This window comes from Nicotiana sylvestris, chromosome 4, assembly GCF_000393655.2.
Source record: "Nicotiana sylvestris chromosome 4, ASM39365v2, whole genome shotgun sequence".
NCBI lineage: Eukaryota > Viridiplantae > Streptophyta > Magnoliopsida > Solanales > Solanaceae > Nicotiana > Nicotiana sylvestris.
In genome coordinates, this window is record NC_091060.1 from 82,293,670 (window position 1) to 82,317,189 (window position 23,520).

The 23,520-nt window shown below is 38.0% G+C and overlaps 2 protein-coding genes across 2 annotated transcripts; one reads left to right on the forward strand and one right to left on the reverse strand.

Moving 5' to 3' along the window:
- The first annotated feature begins 16,023 nt into the window (after positions 1–16,023).
- Positions 16,024–16,772, forward strand: LOC138889763 (uncharacterized). Its single transcript, XM_070173099.1, has 2 exons — positions 16,024–16,096; positions 16,162–16,772. The coding sequence occupies exons 1-2, from the start codon at positions 16,024–16,026 to the stop codon at positions 16,770–16,772; spliced, it is 684 nt and encodes a 227-aa protein (XP_070029200.1).
- A 5,294-nt stretch (positions 16,773–22,066) lies between these two features.
- On the reverse strand, positions 22,067–23,272 carry LOC104216195 (subtilisin-like protease SBT3.15). Its single transcript, XM_009766193.2, has 3 exons — positions 23,055–23,272; positions 22,850–22,947; positions 22,067–22,301 (listed from the first exon to the last, which is right to left on the reverse strand). Exons 1-3 carry the CDS (start codon positions 23,225–23,227, stop codon positions 22,228–22,230), a joined length of 345 nt encoding a protein of 114 aa, XP_009764495.1. The 5' UTR covers positions 23,228–23,272; the 3' UTR covers positions 22,067–22,227.
- Between the last annotated feature and the right edge of the window lie 248 nt (positions 23,273–23,520).

Consider the following 23,520-nt stretch of genomic DNA (forward strand, 5'->3'; position numbering starts at 1 on the left):
AGTTAGTTGTGTGTCATATTTCCACATTTCATATTTCGCATTTCATATTTCACATTTCGTGTTTCATATTTCATGCACACCTTTTTACTTTCAACAAAATCATGGATTTTCAACAATAAGGTATTTCTATTCAAGACATTTAAGCACACATATGAGCAAATAAGAGTCTTAGGCGCATTAAGATTTCTTACACAATTGTCATTAGCTTTCATTTGAAACACAACTTGAAGTCAAGGTATTTAGATATGCAACCCATACTTTGAACACATTTTCAAATAGTAGTACAACATAACAAGAGCATTTGAATTACCTATTGAACACGGATGTCTTTTGACACAAGCTTATTCGGGATAATTGATTCACAATGAGCAACTCGGGACTTACATGGATATTATGGAGTTTAATTCTAAGAGAAGAGTTTAGCCAATATACCTGAAATTCGTCCTTTAATGATACTACAATAATCTACTACAATAAGTAACTTCAATATACAATATCAACATCCAATGGAACCATCATTAGCAACAAATTCTATAATTTAGGCAATTTAGACATTTTATCAAACACATAGTATGCATAAATCTCTACATCTTATAGCCATAGAATTAGTTCATCCAACTACCATCATTTACCAACAATTTATTCCCCCCTCCCCATCATTCTTAAATATTTTATAACTTCCAACATCATATGCATGACTATCCATCCATACCCAACCAACAAATTTCATCAAATAATTACCTTTCAATCTCTACAATGGTTATGTATATAAATTGGGAAATTATGGCTTCCATTCTCCATCCCATGAGTCCCAATACTTAATTCATGCTCATATTCTAATAATAAATCCATCCATGTAAGCCTAAGAGTGTAGGATTACCTTTTGGAAGATATATTGCAAAACCCTCCTTTTGAGTTCTTGAAAAAATTTCTTGAAAATCTAAGGATTTTATGGAGGATTGAGTTAGTTTTAGGGTGGAATTGATAGAATAAAGCCCCAAATCAGTAGGGATTATGATTGGGGGGGGGGGAAGTTGGAGGTCTTGATAGAGTGGAGGAAAACCTCAAGAATGGGGGAAAATGAACCCCGAAATGAGTATATAGTGTTTTAGGCGCCATAGGTGGTGTGGGGCGTTGCCTGTGGCGCTGGTTCCTGAACCTCAAGATTCCCAATGCTAGGGATAGTGCCCCACGCTACCCTGGGTGCTGGTGATGGAAAATCATTTCTATTTCACCCGAAAATAGGCATAACTCTCTCATACGATGTCCGAATTCGACGATTCTTTATGTTATGGCTCCGTAATTTCCATACGGATCTAATGCCTTAATCAAAACTAAATTTGGATCTAATTTGATTAATGTGATACTACTTATGCTTGAAGAAATGATGTGTTAACCCCGACTACTACTTTTGCACTTAAAATCTAAAATCATTAGGAATTTTTTTGACGGGGCCTTACACTCCAACCCCTCTCCCCTGAATAAAAATAAGCATTGTCCCTAATGCTTATTAAAATAAGAGTAAAAGAGGGGAAATAGTGAAGAAAACTCCATATGGCTCCTTGGACATCTCTGTGTCCCCAGCAATGTCATCATCCTCTAAGTCAGCCAACTAGATCTCATTATCCTCGACTCTAGGTGTGGCTGGGTTGGAGAACATCTCATGTACTACCTTAGTAGTGTCGGCAGCAAGGTCTGGCTCTTCAAACTGGCCAGCTGGTGCTACCAGTGCAGATGGGGTTGTAGGATCTGGTGTAGACTAGTGCGGGTTAAGTAACATGTCAAATGGAAGATCTCCGGCTATGGAAATTCAGTTCACCTCTCTTCGAAGCTTATCCACTGACTTCTTTCTATCTTGGGACTTACTCATCTTCTTTACTTCCCTTCCCAGTTCTTTAATCACTTACCCGTGTTGAACCAAGGTAGCCATAATAGTCTTCTAGTTCTCCAGGACCTTCTTCAAGTCTCTTCAATGTCTCTTCAATGGTCGGGGCAAACCGAGGTTCCTGAGTAATAGACTTCACTGTAACAGTAGTGGACAAGTCAGAAAGCTTTGCAGTGGCTGTTTGCATCCAATTGTTGAGACTCTCTAATATCTCGGAGATGCGCAGCGCAAATAATAGAGCATCGGGCATTTGCACTGGCCTAAGAGATGAAGTGGAAGTTGTGGCAGGAGCTGTAGTAGGGGTTGTAGATGCTAGCGGAGGTATGGCTGCGTCATTGGAAGAAGGCTCGACCGAAGTGTATAGAACACCAACTGCCTCTGAAGCTACCACGTCTGGCTTATCATACTGGGCCGTGGTGGTAGGAGACTGAACTTTCCTCTTCGTATTGTTCGCATCCATGAGTGAGTACCAAGTAAAAGGCCTCTTCGGCTTCACCTTTGTGTCATAATCCCTTGGCTCTACCATTTCATCGGTGAGATATTCTATAATAGTGTTTGGATAGGGGTAGGACGAGTCATCTTGCCGAGCAATCACTGAGATGTTGGTCGACATTACGGTGCCCACATTTATCGGGTACCCGACCATAATAGACGCAACCAAAATTGCCCAAGTGATAGGAAGGTGATTCTCCATCTAGCTCAAGTCCAATCTGTTGTAGACAAAGGTTTTCCACCTCTTCGCCTCAAAACTCAACATACTCCAGTGGATGGGATCTCTGGCAGCAATCCATGGTGGTAGTGGCCCTGGTGGTGCCAGAATCTCTACTAACCAAGGCCGGACCTCATTCCCCATTGCACACTTCTCCAAATATTCCTTCGGCTCAACATTATTAAACCCCAAGTATGCGTTGAGCGTATACTGATCAAACCTCACTTTTAGGTTACATACTTTGGTCAGTTTGTCCCCTTTTTTATGTGATCTACATTGGCATAGAATTCATGGGCCATGTACTCTTTGGAGTCCACTATACTCTGAGTAAACTATATCCACCCCTTGCGTGCTCTGAGGTATCTCAAAACGGCTAGGTTGTACCTCTCCAAATCTATCAATAGAAACTGTCACTCATGTGTTAGCGACCTCACTGGCCAACATGTACGAAAGCTACTGAAAGCAGCTAGGCTAACGAAGAGGTCCTACCAAATCTCTTTCTTCTTTGTTCTTTCAAGGCCGGCAGCAGTAGCATCTCCCCCTCTGCCATCATCAGGGATGTCCTGAACTGGTGCATCATGTGCCTCAGGGACTGGTGTAGCCGATGTCGCAAAAGCCTGACTAGCACTGTCCAATCCCTCGGAAGTGCTGTGAGATGAGGACAGCTTGTCCCTAAGTTGGTATCTCCCTTACGCCATTGACTGTATGGCCGACTAATCCTGAACAAAGGCTGAGTTGCCCTTTGATACTTCCTTAGACGGGACATATGAGCTCACCTCGGAGAGGTTTGCACCTCTCCCTCTCCCGACTGTTGCTTTCTTTTTAATTGCCTTTTGTTGTCCAAGAGGTAAAGCACTCTTGCCTCATCCCTGAGAAGGTTCACCTCTCCCTTTTGACGTGTCGCCTCATCCTCTTAATCGAACCATCGTCCGTATCAAGCAAAGGCGAGTGATAGTAGCAATTCAATGTTCAAACATACACAGGAGACATACGAGAAAAGTATAATCAGAGTACACAATGAGAGTGTTCAGTCAAATCATGCTTGCAGGAAATAAGATCTGCAGTCCGCATAATATTTATTGCGACCGCAGATGTGGACATGCGGACTGCACATTTTTGTTGTACATTAGCAAAAAAGAAGTGCGGTCCGCACAATTTCACTTGTGGTCGCACATCTGAGACACAAAAATTCCAACTCTCTGATGATAGAGAATTGGCTGATGTGCGGCCGCAACATGATTTCTACGGTCCGCACAATTAGACATGCAGCCGCACATTGAAGACAAAAAGTATGGATTTTCTAATGACAGTAAATGGGCTGTTCTGCGACCGTAATGTCAATTCTGTGGTCCGCACATTTTAACTCGCGGCCGCAGATCCCTTCTTTATTAAGTTGTCTTAAATTTCACATCTGCGGACCACACAAATTCAAGTGCAGCCGCATAATTCAAAAATTACGTACAGATCAATTATTTCATTCTAGGTTTTTTAAGTTTGTGCACACTTTGACATGGAAAACATCATAGAAACATGAAATTATGCTAACCTAGTTGCCATAGAACATGTATTCAAGTAACCAGTACAGATTTACCCCCACATGGACCCACAATTGAATTCTAATGACAAATGGCCTAAAAAGAACTAAAAAGCTACAAATTAAACTAAAATAAAAAAATTAACATGAAATTGAAGCATACCAGATGAATGAGTGTAATGAGTGAATGATAAAAGTTGTTATGCGTGTGTACAAATGAAATAACCAAGAAATATTAACCGAGCACTATTTTGTTATTTAGAGAGTGAAAAAACGTAACTATGGCCCTGTTCCTATATTTATATGACTTGGTTTGATAGGGGAAACAAGGGTGAGTGCGGTCCACACTCTCTTACCTGAAGTGTCGCGACCCAAACCGAAGGGCCTGGTGCCTTACTCAATCGAGTACCAACATAACATATCTTTCTTATCGTACTATCTTTGTTAAATGGGCCAAAAAGGTTTTCCATGGGTTAACCATAATAAACATAAGGGAATACTCAATATAGGACGATCAAACCTGATATAAAAACTTATACATGTGACTAGGGGCTGATTTATTGGCTTAATTATGGGGCACGTGAACCCATGGTCTCTCCATGAAATTAGATATTTTATGTACATATTTTTTTAAATTGGTACAATATTAATTGTTGGCACCCATGCTCCAAGAAGGTTGAATAGTGCCCTTGGTTGAAGGTTGTGTTATTTACCAGGAGGTATAGGGATCAATTCCCACTAGGTACATTTTTGTCTCTTTTATTTTGTAGTGCACCCATGTATTAAAAATCCTAGATCCGCCTCTGCATGTGACATACGATCCTATAAGGTCGACATGATCATTTGTAAACTCAAAACATAGTGTGATAAGGCCATACAAGTATCCGTATATATGACATTTGCCTACAAGCCTCTAAGAGTACATAAATATCATAAAGGCCGGAATAGAGCCCCGCCATACCAATAAATACATGTCATAATCATACTGACCAAATAAGCAACTCCGAAGCAAATGGAGCGCACCAACACCTTCCATTGAGCTAATAGCCTACTTGGAGGACTCTTGACCTATCTATCGAGACCTGCGGGCATAAAACGCAGTGTCCCCAGACAAAAGGGACGTCAGTACAAATAATGTACCGAGTATGTAAGGAATGAAAATCAGTAAATAATATACATGAGAGAAAACTGGAGTAAAAGACTCAACATGTATGTCTGAATAGCTCTGTGAATCATTTAATACTTATAATGTCATGCATATGCATATAAATGTCATATAATGCATAGTTATATGTGTTTATAACATCATCAAGCCTCTGAAGGCATCCCATCATATCATCTAGGCCACTGTGGGCAAAATCAACGTATACCAGCTGATTTGGTGGTGGTGCACATATAACGCCATAACCTTTCTCCATAACCTATATACATATATATAAAAACATATATGCATATATTACGCCATTTTTTCATGGGTCAATGTACATGTATACATGAATGAAATGCATAAGAAGTACATTAATAAGATTTCTCAGAATGTCATAAGATCAATATGCCTTTGATTATTATCATGAAATAAACTTTATCAACTTTCGTATTTTCTGAGACCCATGAACAGATGATAGAACAATAGGACACATGGGGAATCAAGAATATAAGCATCTCTAGTATTTCCATGAATAGAGTCATTTATTAAAATTGTGCATTTGCTCATTTCGTTTGCATCATATGGATCATGCCAAAAGATAAGAAAGGATAGCCTTAACATACTTGAGCCGATTCTCTTGACAATCCCTCTAACATACGTCAATTGTGACAAAATACGTAACGGCGGATCAAAGTAGGGGAGAATTCGTATGATATTCTTGAGAAAGATTGCACCGTACTCAATTAGAATCGCAAAATCCGGTTGTTATTATGCTAAGAAGTTTCGTATGAATCTCTTGCTGAAGTTATTTACGTTGCCATGAAGATAGATATATCTCTTTTTTTGTAAATTTGATCATATTCTTATATGATTTTTTGTTGAATTTGTGAAGTCTTACATTAGTGGGTGAGGGCCCCACTTAGTGATGACTTAGCCAAGAGCTCCTCCAAAATATGCCACCTTGTTTTTGTGAGTTAAGACTTATTATCAAGGTCTTTTTGGGCTGCCACGTTGGGGGGGGGGGTTAAACTTATAAATAAATTCACCCATTTCCTTAATCAACTTATTAATCCCCCACTAATTCAATAATTAACTAATTACCCATATAATTAAGAATTATCTCAAATTACTTGAAATACTACTTACTTTTAACACACTTTATACACTTTACTATCATCGTCATATAGTACCTTGTATGGAACTAGTCCATAAACACCGGGTATTATAGCTCGGAACAAACTCATTTCTTCGATTCGCTTACCCTCTCACCTTTATGAATTTACTTATCACTTGTTTGAAATAGCATAATACTTATAACCTCAAAATAATCTCATTCCCGAGCTTACGTCGATTAACTTATGACGAAACTTTAACGTACGAAAATGCGGGATGTAACATCTCATTTCTGGGCTTACATCAATTTATTTATGGTGTACTCTCACGTACGAAAACATGGGATGTAACATCTTTCCTCCCTTTGGAACATTCATCCTCGAATGTTGACTAATGCACTTATCATTATCATAACCTATAGCTCTTGCGAATACTTTAGTACTCTTCTTGCCATCTAGGCAAATGTTCTGTGAATAAATCCAAAGGCCAGTGCATTCCCCCCTTTAGGCCTCTTTCTCACGCCACGACTTATAGTTGGAATTCTTCCAGTCTCGTAACTGTGGCTACCTTCTATCATGCAGCCTGTACTACTCTAACCTTGTAAGTGCGCTTATGGGACGCTTTTTTCCTTTTTCCTCTAGTTTTTAGCCAATCTCTATGCCTCACTTTGTAAACATATACAGAACTTAACAAGATATCCCTCTGGGCATCTATAGGTATACTGAAGTTCTTTGCTCTGTACTTTGTTGAACTTATGAATATTGCTATATTTTGTTTTATAGTCCCAGTTATCTATCTGTATGACTTTACTGCATCTAGATAGGTCATACTATACCATAATTCTTACTGTTATTTATTGTTGCTGAGGTCTGCTACCAAACTACAGGTTATTCTCGTTGGTTATCCTATATGTATAAATCTAAGTCCTTTAATGCTTCTTCATTACTTTTCATCTTAAGAATGATGGTCTAATCTCATCTCATACTGTTGAAATTTTATCCATCTATTGTTGGTTCACCTTAATGTTGATGTATAATCTACCATTTGATAACCTGACCTCTTATGTAACATTGTCGCTAGGGCTCACATCTCATCAGGGAACATCTGAAATGATTAGACTGATCCACCTGGGGCGATACTATACTTCTATAACCCTATTTCATAGCATCCCAATGTGATTCACCTTACGCGGGTATTTTAATCCTGTACAATTCATGAAATCCCTTTTTTTCTTCAAATCACTACTCAATCAAAGGCCCAAACATTATCCTTTATTTACCATAATTACACCCTCATTCTACTACCAGGACAACATTCCATCTCTTCTAAATATTACTAGTCTTAGACTCTTTTGAGTTCATTCAGGCTATACTGAGGTATCTATAACTTAGAGAACTCTCTTGTTTTCACGGGCTTAATCTCGAGGACTTATCTATTTTCATCACCTTTTCACTTGCCTTTTCTTATCCTTACTCATGTTTTCCTGAAAACCTTGTCGCTCTACCATACTTTAGCTTGCAACCTATACATATCAATTTATACTACTCGCAACTTTCCTTCAACTGGCTTGTACCATAGATTTCCTTGTGTTATTCTGGAACATCAAGCAAGACATCATATCATTTCTAACTTTTCTTTTACTCTCTTAACTAGACCTCTATATACCTAGAAACCATAGGCTGGAAGATATGCCACTGACGACACCGCTATTATTCCTGGATACTGAATCCTTGCGCTTTTAGCCTTCTCTCCGAAGTATGGACTATTCACAACCTTCTGCATTTGAGTATCTCGTACATTGTTCACCTTTATCTTACTTACCTTACAATCCTGTATCATATCTTCTATCTCTTTCATGACCTCCCTTCTACATTGGTATAATTCACATCCACAATTTGAAGCTCTATTATAATACTTGCACCTCTGGTGCATATACAATCTGGGGGGAGCTTCATACTGACTTCTTATAAGGCTGGTACTTTTCTAACTGGCTTCATCATAGAGTTGTTATAAAATATGGTTGTTGTACTATCTCCCTTGTACCTCTGATATTAAGGGTGATCCTGCAATGTTCTCAATCACGATTTCTATAATTTTTTGGGTTCAATAATCAGACTCTTGATTTACTCGTTTGATGTAACTCTTTGTTTCCTCTTTCTTCTGATTAGCTTTTATGTAGTCTTAAGCTATCTTCCGATCTGTGGCTCCTGGTATTAGTTATTACTTTAGCCTTTCATGGGCACTATGGAATATCCACAATACAATCTTTTAACAATTCAATCCTTTGTCTATGACCTAGACTCAATTCTTTCCTTTAACTTATACCGGAGTCTTCTACGGTTGTTTGATTTTCAACATATATGTTGCTTGGATAATACTCTGAAATCTTAAGTTCGTTCATAATGTAACGAATAATTCCTTTCGTTCCTTCTCAGCTTTCTTTAAATGTAAGCTATTACTTTCCTGATCTTTCTGCCCCTTGTTGCGTGCATACTTAGCTTATCTTAGTTCCCACGCCATGCTGGATTTTTTGTGCAACTCATATGATCTCGAATCCTACTTTTGATTTTACTTCCCGTTCATTAGCCACGGTAGGTGCCACTTTCTTATAGAGTGCATACAATGTTGTAGTGAGACTATTTTACATGTCCATTTCTTCTTCAAGTTACTATGCTTAGGTTGAAGCCTTCTGCCTTATTCCCTCAGCTAGTCTTTCATTCTAATACTTAGGGAGGACCTTCTGACTCTTGTAAAGCTGCGAGCTTATTACATTGTATACTCGATGAACTTTTTGATATTCTTCCTCGCCTATATTTATCCGTAGTTACTTACCTCTATGCCCTTGTACTTGTAGGGTTTCTTCTGAACTGATATTTTGACTGTCTTCCCAGTGGCACTCTCTTTTATTCCCGTAATACTCATACGGTATCTTTAACTACCCCAACTCCTATCTGAATATTTATCAAAGGTCACGATGTCATATCTGTGAGACTAGATTCATTATGTTTATCTTGCACGATCTGGTTATTTGTCTATATCCTCTTGTCTAGTCATAACTAGGCTCTTCCTGAATCAACTACTAACTACTCGTTGGCCCATTCTTGTATCAATTGTCTGCATAATCTTTCTTGGGTTATTTCCTTTGTCTTAACTTACATCTTACATTGGCTCCTTATTTATCAATAACATCTCAGGCATGAACCTTTACTTCCTTTCCTTGATGTCGTATTTACACTATGTTCTGGAATCGTAGTATATCTATAGGATTTGGATAAGTGCAATCTCATTCCTTTCTCATTTTTATCGCATTCTTCCTTTACCATTCCATAATTATTAGAACCACTTAATTCTGACTTAATGTCACATAACTCAATATTCCCCCTTAGGGGAGAACTAAGATTTAGTGCTACGATGATCTACGTATAGATGTTTTACCTCTTCATCTTTGGCATCTTTTCACATCATTGATGACCCTTACTTGACTTGCAGTAATCTTTCTGTACCAAGGATAAAGAAATTTCCTTACTCGCGTGGGTGACACTTAGTGTAACTAGCACATACAGTCGCTTAAACGTAAGTTTGCTCACATTGCTTGCTTTAGGGAAGCGTCTTTCTGAATGATCATTCTCTGAATTTCTCAGGAATCTTCTTCTATTATCCATTCTATTATCGCCGGAATGCAATTTGAAATTCTCATGATGCTGACCATGATCAAATCACTCAGTCCCTAATTCATGTTTAGTTTATCTTGTTCACCAATCCATACTGATTTCTATTACTCTGGGGTCTAACTTTTCCTTCTGATAATCACATTAGAGTCACGAACTTATTTCTCAAATGAGGATATAACTTTATGGCCCATACTCTTTTGTTATCTCAAGGCCTGTCACCTCTCGTCTTTTCCTTCACTTGTCCATAGACTCTGTAATACTGTCATTTTTTTTATTTACCATTGTCATCCATGTATAACATCTTACTCATAATGCTTCATTAACTCTCTTCTTATTTCCCTGCTAACATCTATGTCTACCACTTTATTCTGAAAACTCCAACAAGACATTCATTTGCGTTTAGCTCCCCTTGCTCCATCCCCTGGCTCTTTGGGTTGCCTAACATTCTCGATCTACTAGGTACGGGAGCCATACTAAGGTAATATTTATCCCTTCCAGGATTTCAGTGCCTGTCTTTATAAAAAAATTGAACATTCTAGCATTCATATCTAGTTGTACTATTCTAGAGTGCACCATATGGGTGTCTCGCAAGGATATTTACTAGCACATTTGCAATATCCTTTGGAAATGTCAACTAACGCAAACACACCATCCACCATTTTGGGTTACTATAACCCCAGCCGGATCTTGATATCTTGTCCTTCTCTTAAACCATATTTGTTAGCTCTCATAGGGCATAACTGAGTTCGGTGTGGCCAATTGTACATACCTCTGTCACTGTTGAAGATAACTCAAAATGCTTATATATCTCTTCCTGAATTGTAGATAATGATCATCTTCACCAACTGGGTACCTCGTACCTTTCTTCATCTTGCTTCTTTTACTTGTTGAATCTTGTACCTTCTAATTCTCTCGTTGCTTTTTACCATATGGGTGGATAGATATTCTTGCCTTAAGACTCCTTATCAAGAAGCTTACACATCTTAGTACACACATGGTCTGCTGAAGACCTCACATTTACTCATCATAAGCATAATGCAAAATCGAGTCCCTCCGACTTAACTCTTCCACAACCATATGCAATATCTTACCAACTATCTTTTAGATATAGGTATCATCTTATTACGAATAAAATAGAAGTTAGGAATTTGAATTCCTACGACTGAGCTCTACCACATGATCTAGAGTAAGCAGAATGAGTGACAATCCTAAATGCCCTACAGCCTCATGCTTATAAGTGTGGTGCACAACACACCCATAAACAAGACTCTACTAGACACGGGTTGTAAAGTCCCTAGGACAGAACTGCTCTGATACCACTTTTGTCACGACCCAAATCGAAGGGCCGCGATAGAAACCTGGTGCCTTACTCAACTTAGTACCAACGTAACATATCTTTCTTATCATACTATCATTGGTAAATGGGCTAAAAAGGGTCGTCATGGGCTAACTAGAATAAACATAAGGGAGTACTCAATATAGGACGACCCAACCTGATATAAAAATTTATACATGTGACATACGAGCCTATAAGGTCGATATGATCATTTGTAAACTCAAAATATAGGCCGATAAGGCCATACAAGTATCAATATACATGTCATATTCTCAGAGTACATAAATATCATAAAGGTCGGGAAAGAGCCCCACCATACCAATCAATACATGTCCTAGTCATACTGACCAATAAGCAACTCTGAAACAAATGGAGCGCACCAACACCTTCCGCTGAGCTAATAGCCTACTTGGAGGACTCTTGACCTGTCTATCGAGACCTGCGGGCAAAAAACGCAGTGTCCCCAGGCAAAAGGGACGTCAGTACAAATAATGTACCGAGTATGTAAGGAATGAAAATCAGTAAATAATATACATGAGAGAAAACTGGAGTAAAAGACTCAACATGTATGTCTGAATAGCTCTGTGAATCATTTAATACTTATAATGTCATGCATATGCGTATAAATGTCATATAATGCATAGGTATATGCGTTCATAAATCATCAAGCCTCCGAGGGCATCCCATCATATCACCTCGGCCACTGTGGGCAAAATCATCAACGTATACCAGCTGATCAGGTGGTTGTACGTATATAATTACATAACCTTTCCCCATACCCTATATACATATATATACATACATATACGCATATATAATGCCATATGGTCATGGGTCAATGTACATGTATACATGAATGAAATGCATAAGAAGTAAGTTAATAAGATTTCTCAGAATGTCATAAGATCAATATGCCTTTGATTATTATCATGAAATAAACTTTATCAACTTACGTATTTTCTGAGACCCATGAATAGATGATAGAACAATAGGACACATGGGGAATCAAGAACATATGCATCTCTAGTATTTCTATTAATAGAGTCATTTATGAAAATTGTACATTTGCTCGTTTCTTTTGTATTGTATGGATCATGCCAAAAGGAAAGAAGGGATAGCCTTAACATACCTGAGCCGATTATATTGACAATTCCTCTAACATACGTCAATTGCAACAAAATATGTAATGGCAGATCGAAGTAGGGGAGAATCCGTATGATATTCTTGAGAACGATTGCACCGTACTCCCTTAGAATCGCAAAATCCTGTTGCTATTACGCTAAGAAGTTTCGTATGAATCTCTTGCTGAAGCTATTTACGTTGCCATGAAGATAGATATATCTTTTTTTGTGAATTTGATCATATTCTTATATGATTTTTGGTTGAATTTGAGAAGCCTTACCTTAGTGGGTGTGGGCCCTACTTACTGATGACTTAGCCAAGAGCTCCTCCAAAACGTGTCACCTTGTTTTTGTGAGTTAAGACTCATTATCAAGGCCTCTTTGAGCTGCCACATGGGGGGTTAAACTTATCCAAAAATTCACCCCTTTCCTTAATCAACTTATTAGTCCCCCACTAATTTAGTAATTAACCAATTGCCCACATAATTAAGAATTATCTCAAATTACTTAAAATATTACTTACTTTTAACACACTTTATACATCTTACTATCATGGTCATATGGTACCTTGTATGACACTAGTCCATAAACACCGGGTATTATAGCTCGGACCGTATTTTATTCCAAATTGACAAACTTCGACGAAACTCCTTTCTTCAATTCGCTTACCCTCTCACCTTCACGAATTTACTTATCACTTTTTTAAATAGCATAATACTTATAACCTCAAAATAATCTCATTCCCGAGCTTACGTCGATTAACTTACGACGAAACCTTAAGGTACGAAAATGCGGGATGTAACATCTCATTTCCGAGCTTACATCAATTTCTTATGGTGTACTCTCACGTACAAAAACATAGGGTGTAACATAAAGACATCCTCTTAGCATTTCTTTTACGGTCTGCACAATTTTATGTGGGGCCGCAGATTTTCTTTGCGGTCGCATATTTCCCATGCGGCCGCACATCGACCTCTTCTCTGACAGGCTCAAATTAGAGAGTTGGTATTTTCAATCTCTCATTTGTGCGGTCTGCAAGCTCATTGTGCCGCCACAATGTTCTTCTGCTACCGTACCCAAAAATGTGTGTTCCGCACAAATCAACTATGGTCCGCAATTCTTGCAACACTTAGCTAGATTTTTGTCCACAATTCCTATAAGTCACACTCAGGCTGTAGCACACTTCAAATCAAGTTAGAATTAAAACACCTAACTACAAAAGAAAAAAGGAAAAGAAACATGGGTTGCCTCCCAAGAAGCGCCTGATATAACGTAGCATCACGACGCATAATACCATCAAGTGAAATGAATGACCGCCACGACATGGCTATCTCCAGCTTTTCCCAAATAGTCCTTCACCCGGTGACCATTGACTCAGAATACTTTATTATTTTTGTTCTTCAAGTCTAATGCATCAAAAGATATCACACCCATGATTTCAAAAGGACTACTCAATTTAGATTTTAGCTTCTAAAAAACATCCTCAACCTTGAGTTAAACAACAGTACAAGATCGCCCATCTTGAACTCTTTGTTCCAAATGTATTTGTCATGAAGATATTTCATCTTCTCTTTGTATAAGGACAAACTTGCATAAGCATAGTACCGGAACTCATCTAATTCATTCGTATGTGCAACCCTCAAGTAAGCCGCTACATCCCAATCAAGATTCCACTTCTTTAGAGCCACATGGCCTTGTGCTCAAGTTCCACTGGAAGGTGACAAGTTTCCTGAACATCAACCGGTATGGTGACATTCCGATAGGCGTTTTGTACGCCGTTCGGTAAGCCCATAATGCACCATCAAGCTTATTGGACCAATCCATCTGATTAGCATTCACTGTTTTGGACAAAATACTCTTTATCTCCCGGTTAGAAATTTTCACTTGACTGCTAGCTTGTGGATGATAGGGAGTCGTGACTTTATGAGTAACACCATACTTGCTAAGTAAAGTGTCGAAAGCCTTGTTCCAAAGATGTGACCCCTCATCGCTTATAATAGCCCGCAGAGTACCAAACCTTGTGAAAATATTCTTCTTCAAGAACGCCACCACATTTCTTGCCTCATTGTTGGGTAGAGCAACGACCTCTACCCATTTGAACACATAATCCACCGCGACCAAGATATAGGTATTTCCACAAGAACTCACAAAAGGACCCATGAAGTCAATACCCCACACATCAAAAATATCAATCTCTAAAATGGTAGTGAGAGGTATTTTATTTTTTTTGAGATTCCACCGGCCTGTTGACATTCATCACATCTTTTCACTAACTCACTTGCATCCTTGTAAAGAATGGGCCAATAGAAACCACAACTAAGCACTTTGGTTGCCGTTCTCGATCCACCATGATGATCACCATATGGCAAAGGCAAGCCCCAAATATTTCACCTTGCTATTCTTCCGATACACACCTTCTAATCACCCCATCCGTTCAAATTCGGAAGAGGTATGGTTGTTTTGGGACATAACACAACCAACTGCTTATTTCTTCTGATGTGATAAAATTTCCAGCAATCCACCGCCCAGTTGAAATCTGATACTATGATGTTGTAATGAACAGTAATAAATCGGTGACAAAGGTGATGGCTTTCAAATCAATTGAATGTGTAATTTAGACTCATCCTACCTATTGCATCTCTTATATATATATATATATATATATATATATATATATATATATATATATATATATATATATATATATATGAATCCATTAATCTCTACTTCTTCTCTGGCAGTCAATTATGAGTTCCCAACAAAATATCACAAACAGACCCATTTGATTTATTCAGAGTGCGTTTGATGTTTGAAAATTTAGTGTTACTTTCATTACATTATAATTTTTAAGTTTAGGAGTTTAAAGTAAATTGTGTAGTTTTATCCGTTAATAGATTTTTTGAGGAACTGAGAAATTCATGAGAATGTTTCATTATCTCCACTGATCTGAAACTCCATAGGGGATTAATGAGGAACTCAGAACAGTTAAGAAAGACATCTGATTTAAGTCAATTAGCACTCAAAAAAATCCTAGCGAGAATTACAAAGAAACATAAATTTCATCTACAGAGAGATTTCAGCTTTATTACAAATAGAGAATCTTTTCATCTGATCATTCTTATCCCACACCTATCTGGAACAAAGAAGTGAATCAGTTTATTAATAGGAGCGTATTAACGTTGGAGTGCTCCCACAGACTTCGAAGAATTTTGACGCAGTGTAGGTCATTATGGACAGGTTGATTAAGTTGGTACATTTCATTCCAGTGGTAGTTACCTATTTTTCAGAGCGGTTTGTTGAGATTTATATCCATGAGATTGTTCATCTTCACGGTGTGCCGGTGTCCATTATTTTTTGTCGGGGTACGCAGTTCACGTCTCACTTCTGGAGGGCCGTATAATGTGAGTTAGGCACATAGGTTGAGTTGAGTACATTATTTCACCCCATACGGACGGACATTCTGAGCGCCCCATTCATATATTGGAGGATATGCTTCGCGCATGTGTTATGGATTTTGGGGGTCCTTGGGATCAGTTATTGCCGCTTGTGGAGTTTGCCTACAACAACATCTACCAATCAGGTATTCATATGGCTCCTTATGAGGCATTGTATGAGAGACAGTGTTGTCGTTCATCAATTGTTTAGTTGAGCCGGAAGAGGCTCGGTTATTGGGTACTGATTTGGTTCAGGATGCCTTGAAAAAGGTCAAGACGATTCAGGACCGACTTCGTACAGCGCAGTCTAGGCAGAAGAATTATGCCGATCGGAGAGCTCGTGATGTTGTATTCATGGTTGGAGAGAGGGTTTTGCTACAGGTTTCACCCATGAAGGGTGTGATGAGATTTGGGAAGAAGGGTAAGTTGAGACTTAGGAATATCGGACCCTTTGAGATTCTTGAGAGAGTTGATGAGGTGGCTTACAAGCTTGTATTGCCACCTAGCTTATCAGCAATTCACCGAGTATTCCATGTTTCCATGCTCCAGAAGTATCGTGGTGATCCGTCTCATGTATTAGATTTCAGCTCAGCCCAATTGGACAAGGATTTGACTTACGAGGAGGAGTCGGTGGCCATTCTAGCACGGCAGGTCAGGAAATTAAGGTCTAAGAGTTATCCTTCTGTTAGAGTGCAGTGGAGAGGTCAGCCGATCAAGGCAACTACGTGGGAGTCCGAGTACGATATGCGGAGTAGATATCCACACATTTTCATCGGTCCAGGTACCTTTCTATGTCTGTTCGAGGATGATCGTTTGTTTTAAAGGGGGAGAATGTGATAACCCGATAGGTCATTTTGAGTCTAAAGCTTTATTTCTGTGTTCCGAGACCTTGATTAGCTCCGTTTAGCATTTCTTAATTTGCGTGCACAATCTGTGTCTTATTCCGGAAAATTTTTATCTGAAAAACTGAAGAAATATGAATTTTAGCCTTAAAATAATTTGAATTGATTACGGTCAATATTTTGTGTAAATGGATCTGTGTCGGTATTTTAATTATCTCGGTGGGCTCATATCGTGATTTTGGACTTGAGCGTATGCCCGAAATTAAATTCGGAAGTCCCTAACTTGCTTAGACATGATTTGTTGAAAACTAGTAATTTGAAGATTTAAGGAATCCCGAAATTTGACCGTAGGTTGATTTTATTGCTACCGTTTTCATATTTTTGTTTCGGAACTTGGTATATGTTCAATTTACTATTTAAGACTTTTCTACAAGATTTGGTACAAAACGGAGTTGATTTGATAGGATTCGGACGCTCGGTTGTAATTTTTGAAAGTTCTTAAGTTTATTTGAAAATTTCATGCATTTTGACGCCCGATTCATAGTGCTAGGTGTTATTTTGGTATTTTGATCGCGCGAGCAAGTTTGTATGATATTATTACACTTTTGTGCATATTTAATTTGGATACCGAAGGGCTCGGGTGAGTTTCGGATAGGCTGCGGGCCATTTTTGGACTTAGAGGTAGCAGCTTCAGCTGAGTTTCTGGTGTCTGGTGAAACGTGCTTCGCGATCGTGAAGGGGACTCTAGCTAGGGAGAAAATTACTCATCGCGAACGCGAGGAGCTGATCGTGAATACGAAGTAGTTGGGGGTTTACCCTTCGCGAGCGCGACACTCCTTTTTCCGAACGGGTAGTGTTAGGGAGGGACCTGGGGGAGTTGGTCTGTTGCTCTACGCGAATGCGAACGCGAAGGCCGGGGGCAGGCCATCACGAACGCGAAGGCCACTCAGGCCGCTATTCCTCGCAAACGTGTTAGGCCCTTCATGAACGTGAAGAAGGCATGACGCCCAATAATTAAAAGGTCCCAAAGTCAAGAATTGAGTCATTTTTCATCATTTTCAAGTTTGAGCCTTGCCTTGAGGCAATTTTGAAAAGGTTTGACCAAGCGAGCCCGGCATTGGCTTTTGTTCACTTTTTTTAAAAAACATTAAAGATTGAATCTTTTTCACTTGTGGGTAGTTTCTAAAGCTTATTTTGAATTATTTGAACTATATTTGGTTAGAATTGATTGGTTTGGAAGTTAATTCTAGAGGAAAAGTCGCGGTTGAGCATTGATTTAGTTGCGAAGTGAGGTAAGTGCCGTGGTTAACCTTGACTTGAGGGATTATGACTTATTGGTCAATTTGCTACATGTTTTATATGTAAGGGACAACGTATATGTGAGGTGACGAGTACGTATGTGTTGTCATTGGGTTAAAGCATGTGGGTGAACTTGTTTCTTTGTATTTTATTATTTTAATAATTATGATATTCATGCTTAGGTTAGATTATTACTTCTTTGATTATTTGATTCGTAATTATTGCTTATTTCAAAGTAGTTGAGTATTTTTGGGATTGAAGTTTAATATCATGGCACCATATTTGAAGTTAAATTATTCTCCGTATTGTTTATTATTCGAATTTATATTATTATTATTACATGATGAGGAAGAGAGTAAAAGCATGAAGGGTGATGTCGTGTCATTTTATTTATATTATCATCATTATGTGGTGAGGAAGAGAGTAAAAGCACGAAGGGTGATGCCGTGTCATTTCATTCATATCATTATTATTACATAGCGAGGATGAGAGTAAAATCACGAAGGGTGATGCCGTGCCATTTTATTCATATTATTGCATGGTTAGGACAAGAGTAAAAGCACGAAGGGTGATGTCGTGCCATTTTCATATCATTGATTTGACTGATTTTTTCGATTTTGGTGATTTACTTGGTTATTTCATGATTTCATATATGTCGTATTTGTTATATATTCCCTTTTTAGCATGTCCCCTCCCAGTTAGTACGTTATCATTCTTTGTTAATATTGTTGCTTTATATATACTTGTACAAGTTTATTTACGTAGGCATCTCGTCATATCCTCGTCACTACTTCATCGAGGTTAAGCTCAACATATACAGAGTATATTAGGTCGGTTATACGTATACTACACTTCTGCAATTCTTTTGCATATACTGGTATTGGTCCTAGCGGTGTGTGACGTGCGTTATCTCGGATCATTGCATACGGAGACCTGAGGTAGATATGCCGGTGTCCGCAGACCTTGAAGTCCCCTTCCATTTCCCACTTTACTGTCCATTTCTTTCGAAACAGTTATATTTATTTCAAACTTTGCTTGTCGACTTCTAGTTGTTCGTGTACTCGTGACTCCGATTTCTGGGAGTAAATATTATCACGTGGTTTATATCAATACAGTGTCACAATTGTTTTTTTTCATTTCTCGTTGAATATCATTTTTGTGTTTTTAACTTTTAAAATTGGTTAATTAATTATTACACGCCGGCTTGTCTAGCAAGTGTATGTTAGGCGCCATCATGACCCCGAGGTTAGAATTCCGGGTCGTGACAGACCCGATCTCATAAGAGTGATGGTATAATACCCTATCGTGGCATACAACCCGATCCTTTGAATAGCGTACACTGCCGAGGTCGTACGACCCGATTCATAGATGTATATCATAATACTGCCAAGGAAAAAGGTCCGATACTGCCGATACGAACAGTCGGATCCCATAAGAATATATTGCAAGATAGTTTTGAGGCAAACAACCACATCCCATAAGAGTACTGCTGAATCTGATCCCATAAGAATATAAAACTTTGATGGGTCACTGGCCCTCTCACGAATATACGTGTGAGTTATGAAATTCAAGAAAACTTGCGTACGAATACACACAACCTGGAACAAATACGTAAAAGGAAGTATAATTTCCATGACTAATCAAGTAGCTCGTCAAGTATCTAAAATAACAAGTCCGATTCAGTCGCTACAAGCCAAGCCCCACAGCGGAGCACTCCTAAGGCTTGGTGAGCTAGGTTTAGTGACTGAGGCGGACTTCTATTCTATACATGTCTCCTTCTATTATGAAAGTCTAGTCTTAGGCTAAAATGTAAATTAAGGCATTTAAACAGGTAAGAACAACTCAAATAATATAATTAATGCATGGCGTGAGTCTAAGTCTACCCGAACATAATCGGGAATTCTAACATATGCACGGACACTCATCACCTCATATGTGTGTAGCTCCCATAACACATAGCACATAACAAATATAACACATAAGATTTAAGTTCTCCCTCATAAGGTTAGACAAGAGGCTTACCTAGCTCGTAAATCTGTAACCGACTCCAATGCCTCTCTAACACCTCAAATCAATACCAAATGATCCGAAACTAATCAAAGAATGTGCAGCCCAATCAAAATATACTCAAAGACCCGTAATTTAATAATTAAAAATAATTCCCAACTCCACAAACTCAAATATATAATTTATTTCTAATTTCATGTTCAAAACTCAAAAATACTATTCCTAGCTTTTCTTCCAAAATCCCACAATTTTACAAATTTTCATATTCAATCCATATATAATCTATGTATTTAACTCACAATGAGTAGGAATCACTTACCTTGTGATAGATGATGAAAATGCCTCTCCAAATTGCCCCAAAAATCATCTCTAATGTGAGAAATGGGATAAAAATGAGCTAGGTCCCGATTTGCAATCTTATACACTATCCAGACGTTATCCATTGCGATTGCGAAGCAAAACACCCCTGCTGACCAAAATAGCCTATGCGATCGTGTCTGACCTTCCACGATCGGGAAACACGAATAACCCCTTCAATGCCAATGTGGGACATTTTTGCGTTTGCGAAGACCAACTCAACCAGCCCGGCTTCAACCCCTACTCGAACGTGGGCCTCCATACGTGAACGCGAAGCCCCGGCCAAGGAAACTGTAAATGCGGAGCTTCACCCGCGATCGCGAAGAACAGCAATCTGCATCTCCGGATCACCCTTCGCGATCGCGATCGCAACCCCCTGCATCCGCGATCGCGACCCTACATCCACGATCACGATGCATACTAAACACACCAGAAACCAATAGCTGCAAGTCAAAAGGAAATGGTCTGAAACCACCCTAAAATGCATCCTAGGCCTTCGGGACCCCGTTCAATTATACCAACCAGCCCCGATACCTTATCCAAACTTAGACAAAGGCTCGAAACGCCACGAATAATATCAAAACCACTAATCGTTAATCAAAATCCGTTTTTTAACTTTCAAACCTTCAAACTTCACTGAACGCGTCCGAATCATACGTAGACATTTCAAATCATGACCAAACTTCACACACAAGTTCCAATCCACTAAATGAACTTATCCAAGATCCTGGACTACCACCCAAAGTCTGATACCACCAAGTCCACTCCAAGTCAAACTTAGCTAAGTCCAAAACCTTAAAAATGCGAACTTCCGATGATAAGCGTTGAATCGCTCCCGGACCATCTGATACTTACCCTGGGTACACCTAAGTGCAAAATTATCTTACAAAATTATAGGAACCTTCAAATCTCGATTCCGATGTCGTTTACTCAAGAGTCAAACATTGGTCAATTCTTCCAACTTCAAGCTTCCGAATTGAGAATTATTCTTTCAAATCAACTCCGAACTTCTCGAAAATCAAAACCAACTATGTGTACAAGTCATAATGCATAAAGTGAAGCTACCCAATGTCTTAAACCACCGAACGAAGTGCTAAAGCTCAAAACAACCGATCGAGTTGTTACAAATTGATAATTGAATAGTGGTAGTTATATTGAAAGTTTTATACGTTTATTATTATATTATTATAACTATAATGTTGATCTTACAGTTTTATTATTACTTGGTGTAACTATAATAAATTGTACATAAAATGTATTGTGGTTAATTTTGTGCAACTACAGGATGTTTTAAATGATGATTTCTTGACTGCGTAGTGATTTATACTAATATGATATGGGCTCTTGCATATCTGCATAGTCTCGAATTCAATCATGAGCATACAAACACAGAATAAACAAGTTGCAAACTAGACCATGTTAAATTGTATTGTAATTCAACTATATTGCTGTGTTTCAAGTTGTTGGCCCGCACGGGCCACGACACATCTGGTTTTAGGGTTAGAGTGTTCGCTCAGTAGGTTTGAGGTTCATCGAGTATCGATCACAGCGCTTTTGAATCCTGACATAATGCTCCATCATATAACAACCATCTCATTTCTTTATTTAGTATAATTATTTATTTCATTTTCATGTTATACAGATAAAGAATCCATTAAAAGTTTGAAATTGACAGTTTTTGCACTACTTTCTAATTTCCATTATTATGCCAGAGGATAAAAGATCACAAGAATTTATGAGCTTTATTTGACGATTACATCTCCCAGTTAATTCTAGGTTTGACCTTCAAATCCCCTATCCAGGCTGAGTGAGCGATCTGGGATAATATTCAATACACCTTGTTGCTCTGCAAATTAAAGATGTACTTGCTTCAGTTAGTGCATAAAAACTGAAATTTTAGCATTTTCAATGTCAAAACATTAGCTATCAATTAAGATTTTCAAAGTAATTAAGCACACTACTTGTGCAGTGATTACAGTATATGTGAATATATTGAACGATTCATTAATTTGGTGAAAGTATCTTTTATATACTTTCACAAATGTTTAGAGACAAATTAAGAATATAAATTTCAAAATCTCCCCCCCCCCCCCACCCACCCCAAAAAAAAACCCCGCTGGGATTCCAAAGTAGACTTTTGGAAAAATATAAAATACTAGTACTTATATTAAACTGAAAATCATTACGTATAATGGACAACGTATAAACAATAAAATGACTTACCTCTAGTTGTGTGTATTTCTTATTAAACTAGCTATTAGATAACATATTAGAACAGTAGATAAAATTTCTCTTAAATTATTATAAAAAAATTAAACCATCTATAGGTGTATGTTTCCTCTTTCTTAAAAATTTAATCAATTAATGACACAAAATATTAAAATTCAAACTTACCTTCCAAACGAGAAGCCTGTTCAGGAGTCAATGAAGCTGCAAATCCTTTTAATTCGTTATTATAAGTATATATAATAGCCTGTTTCGCTGCCTCCTCACTAAAAGTTAAAAAAAAAAATACAAATATGAGACATTATATACCCTTAATTTATAAGCATTTGAATATTAAACATGACATTAAAATAAGGAAAATAGGGATATGAACCTTCCCAATACTGTGGCTAAGATCTTTTCATAATCAGAATTCTCAGTAAAAACAATGTAAATCTTCTTGTCTTCCTCTGGAAAAGAAGCTGTTCTTGCTATAATAAAGGAAAAATGAGAAATCAATATTAGAAATGTGAAAGTTGTTGATGACAAATATTTTCCTTGAGCCATTGTGATTTAATTTTGTGGAAATTAGAAATTTAAGATTTTGGTTTATTAAGCGATGAAGATGGTGATAAAAGGAATAGAGCTTGGTGTATAATTTATATTTTCGAAAGAAGTTTTAGATGCTAAGCACCTAGAGCATTAATTGAATAGGAGTAACTTACTGAAGTTTCATTTTTGACTTTAATTTGTCGGTTTACTGTAATTACAAAGGAAAGAAGTTTTAATTGATTTACTTAAGTGTATTGATGTCTCATTTTGACTTATTTAATTCTAGAGTTGAAAATTTAAAGACGCCG

What these genes read in the sequence shown, in the direction of transcription:
- LOC138889763 (XM_070173099.1), top strand. Translation starts at nt 16,024, where the DNA reads ATGGATTTTGGGGGTCCTTGGGATCAGTTATTGCCGCTTGTGGAGTTT. An exon ending in CAACAACATCTACCAATCAG is followed by an intron (nt 16,097 to 16,161) that starts GTATTCATATGG and finishes TCAATTGTTTAG; the next exon opens with TTGAGCCGGAAGAGGCTCGG.
- LOC104216195 (XM_009766193.2), bottom strand. Translation starts at nt 23,227, where the DNA reads ATGGCTCAAGGAAAATATTTGTCATCAACAACTTTCACATTTCTAATA. An exon ending in TTAGCCACAGTATTGGGAAG is followed by an intron (nt 22,948 to 23,054) that starts GTTCATATCCCT and finishes TTTAACTTTTAG; the next exon opens with TGAGGAGGCAGCGAAACAGG. An exon ending in ACAGGCTTCTCGTTTGGAAG is followed by an intron (nt 22,302 to 22,849) that starts GTAAGTTTGAAT and finishes TTTAATTTGCAG; the next exon opens with AGCAACAAGGTGTATTGAAT.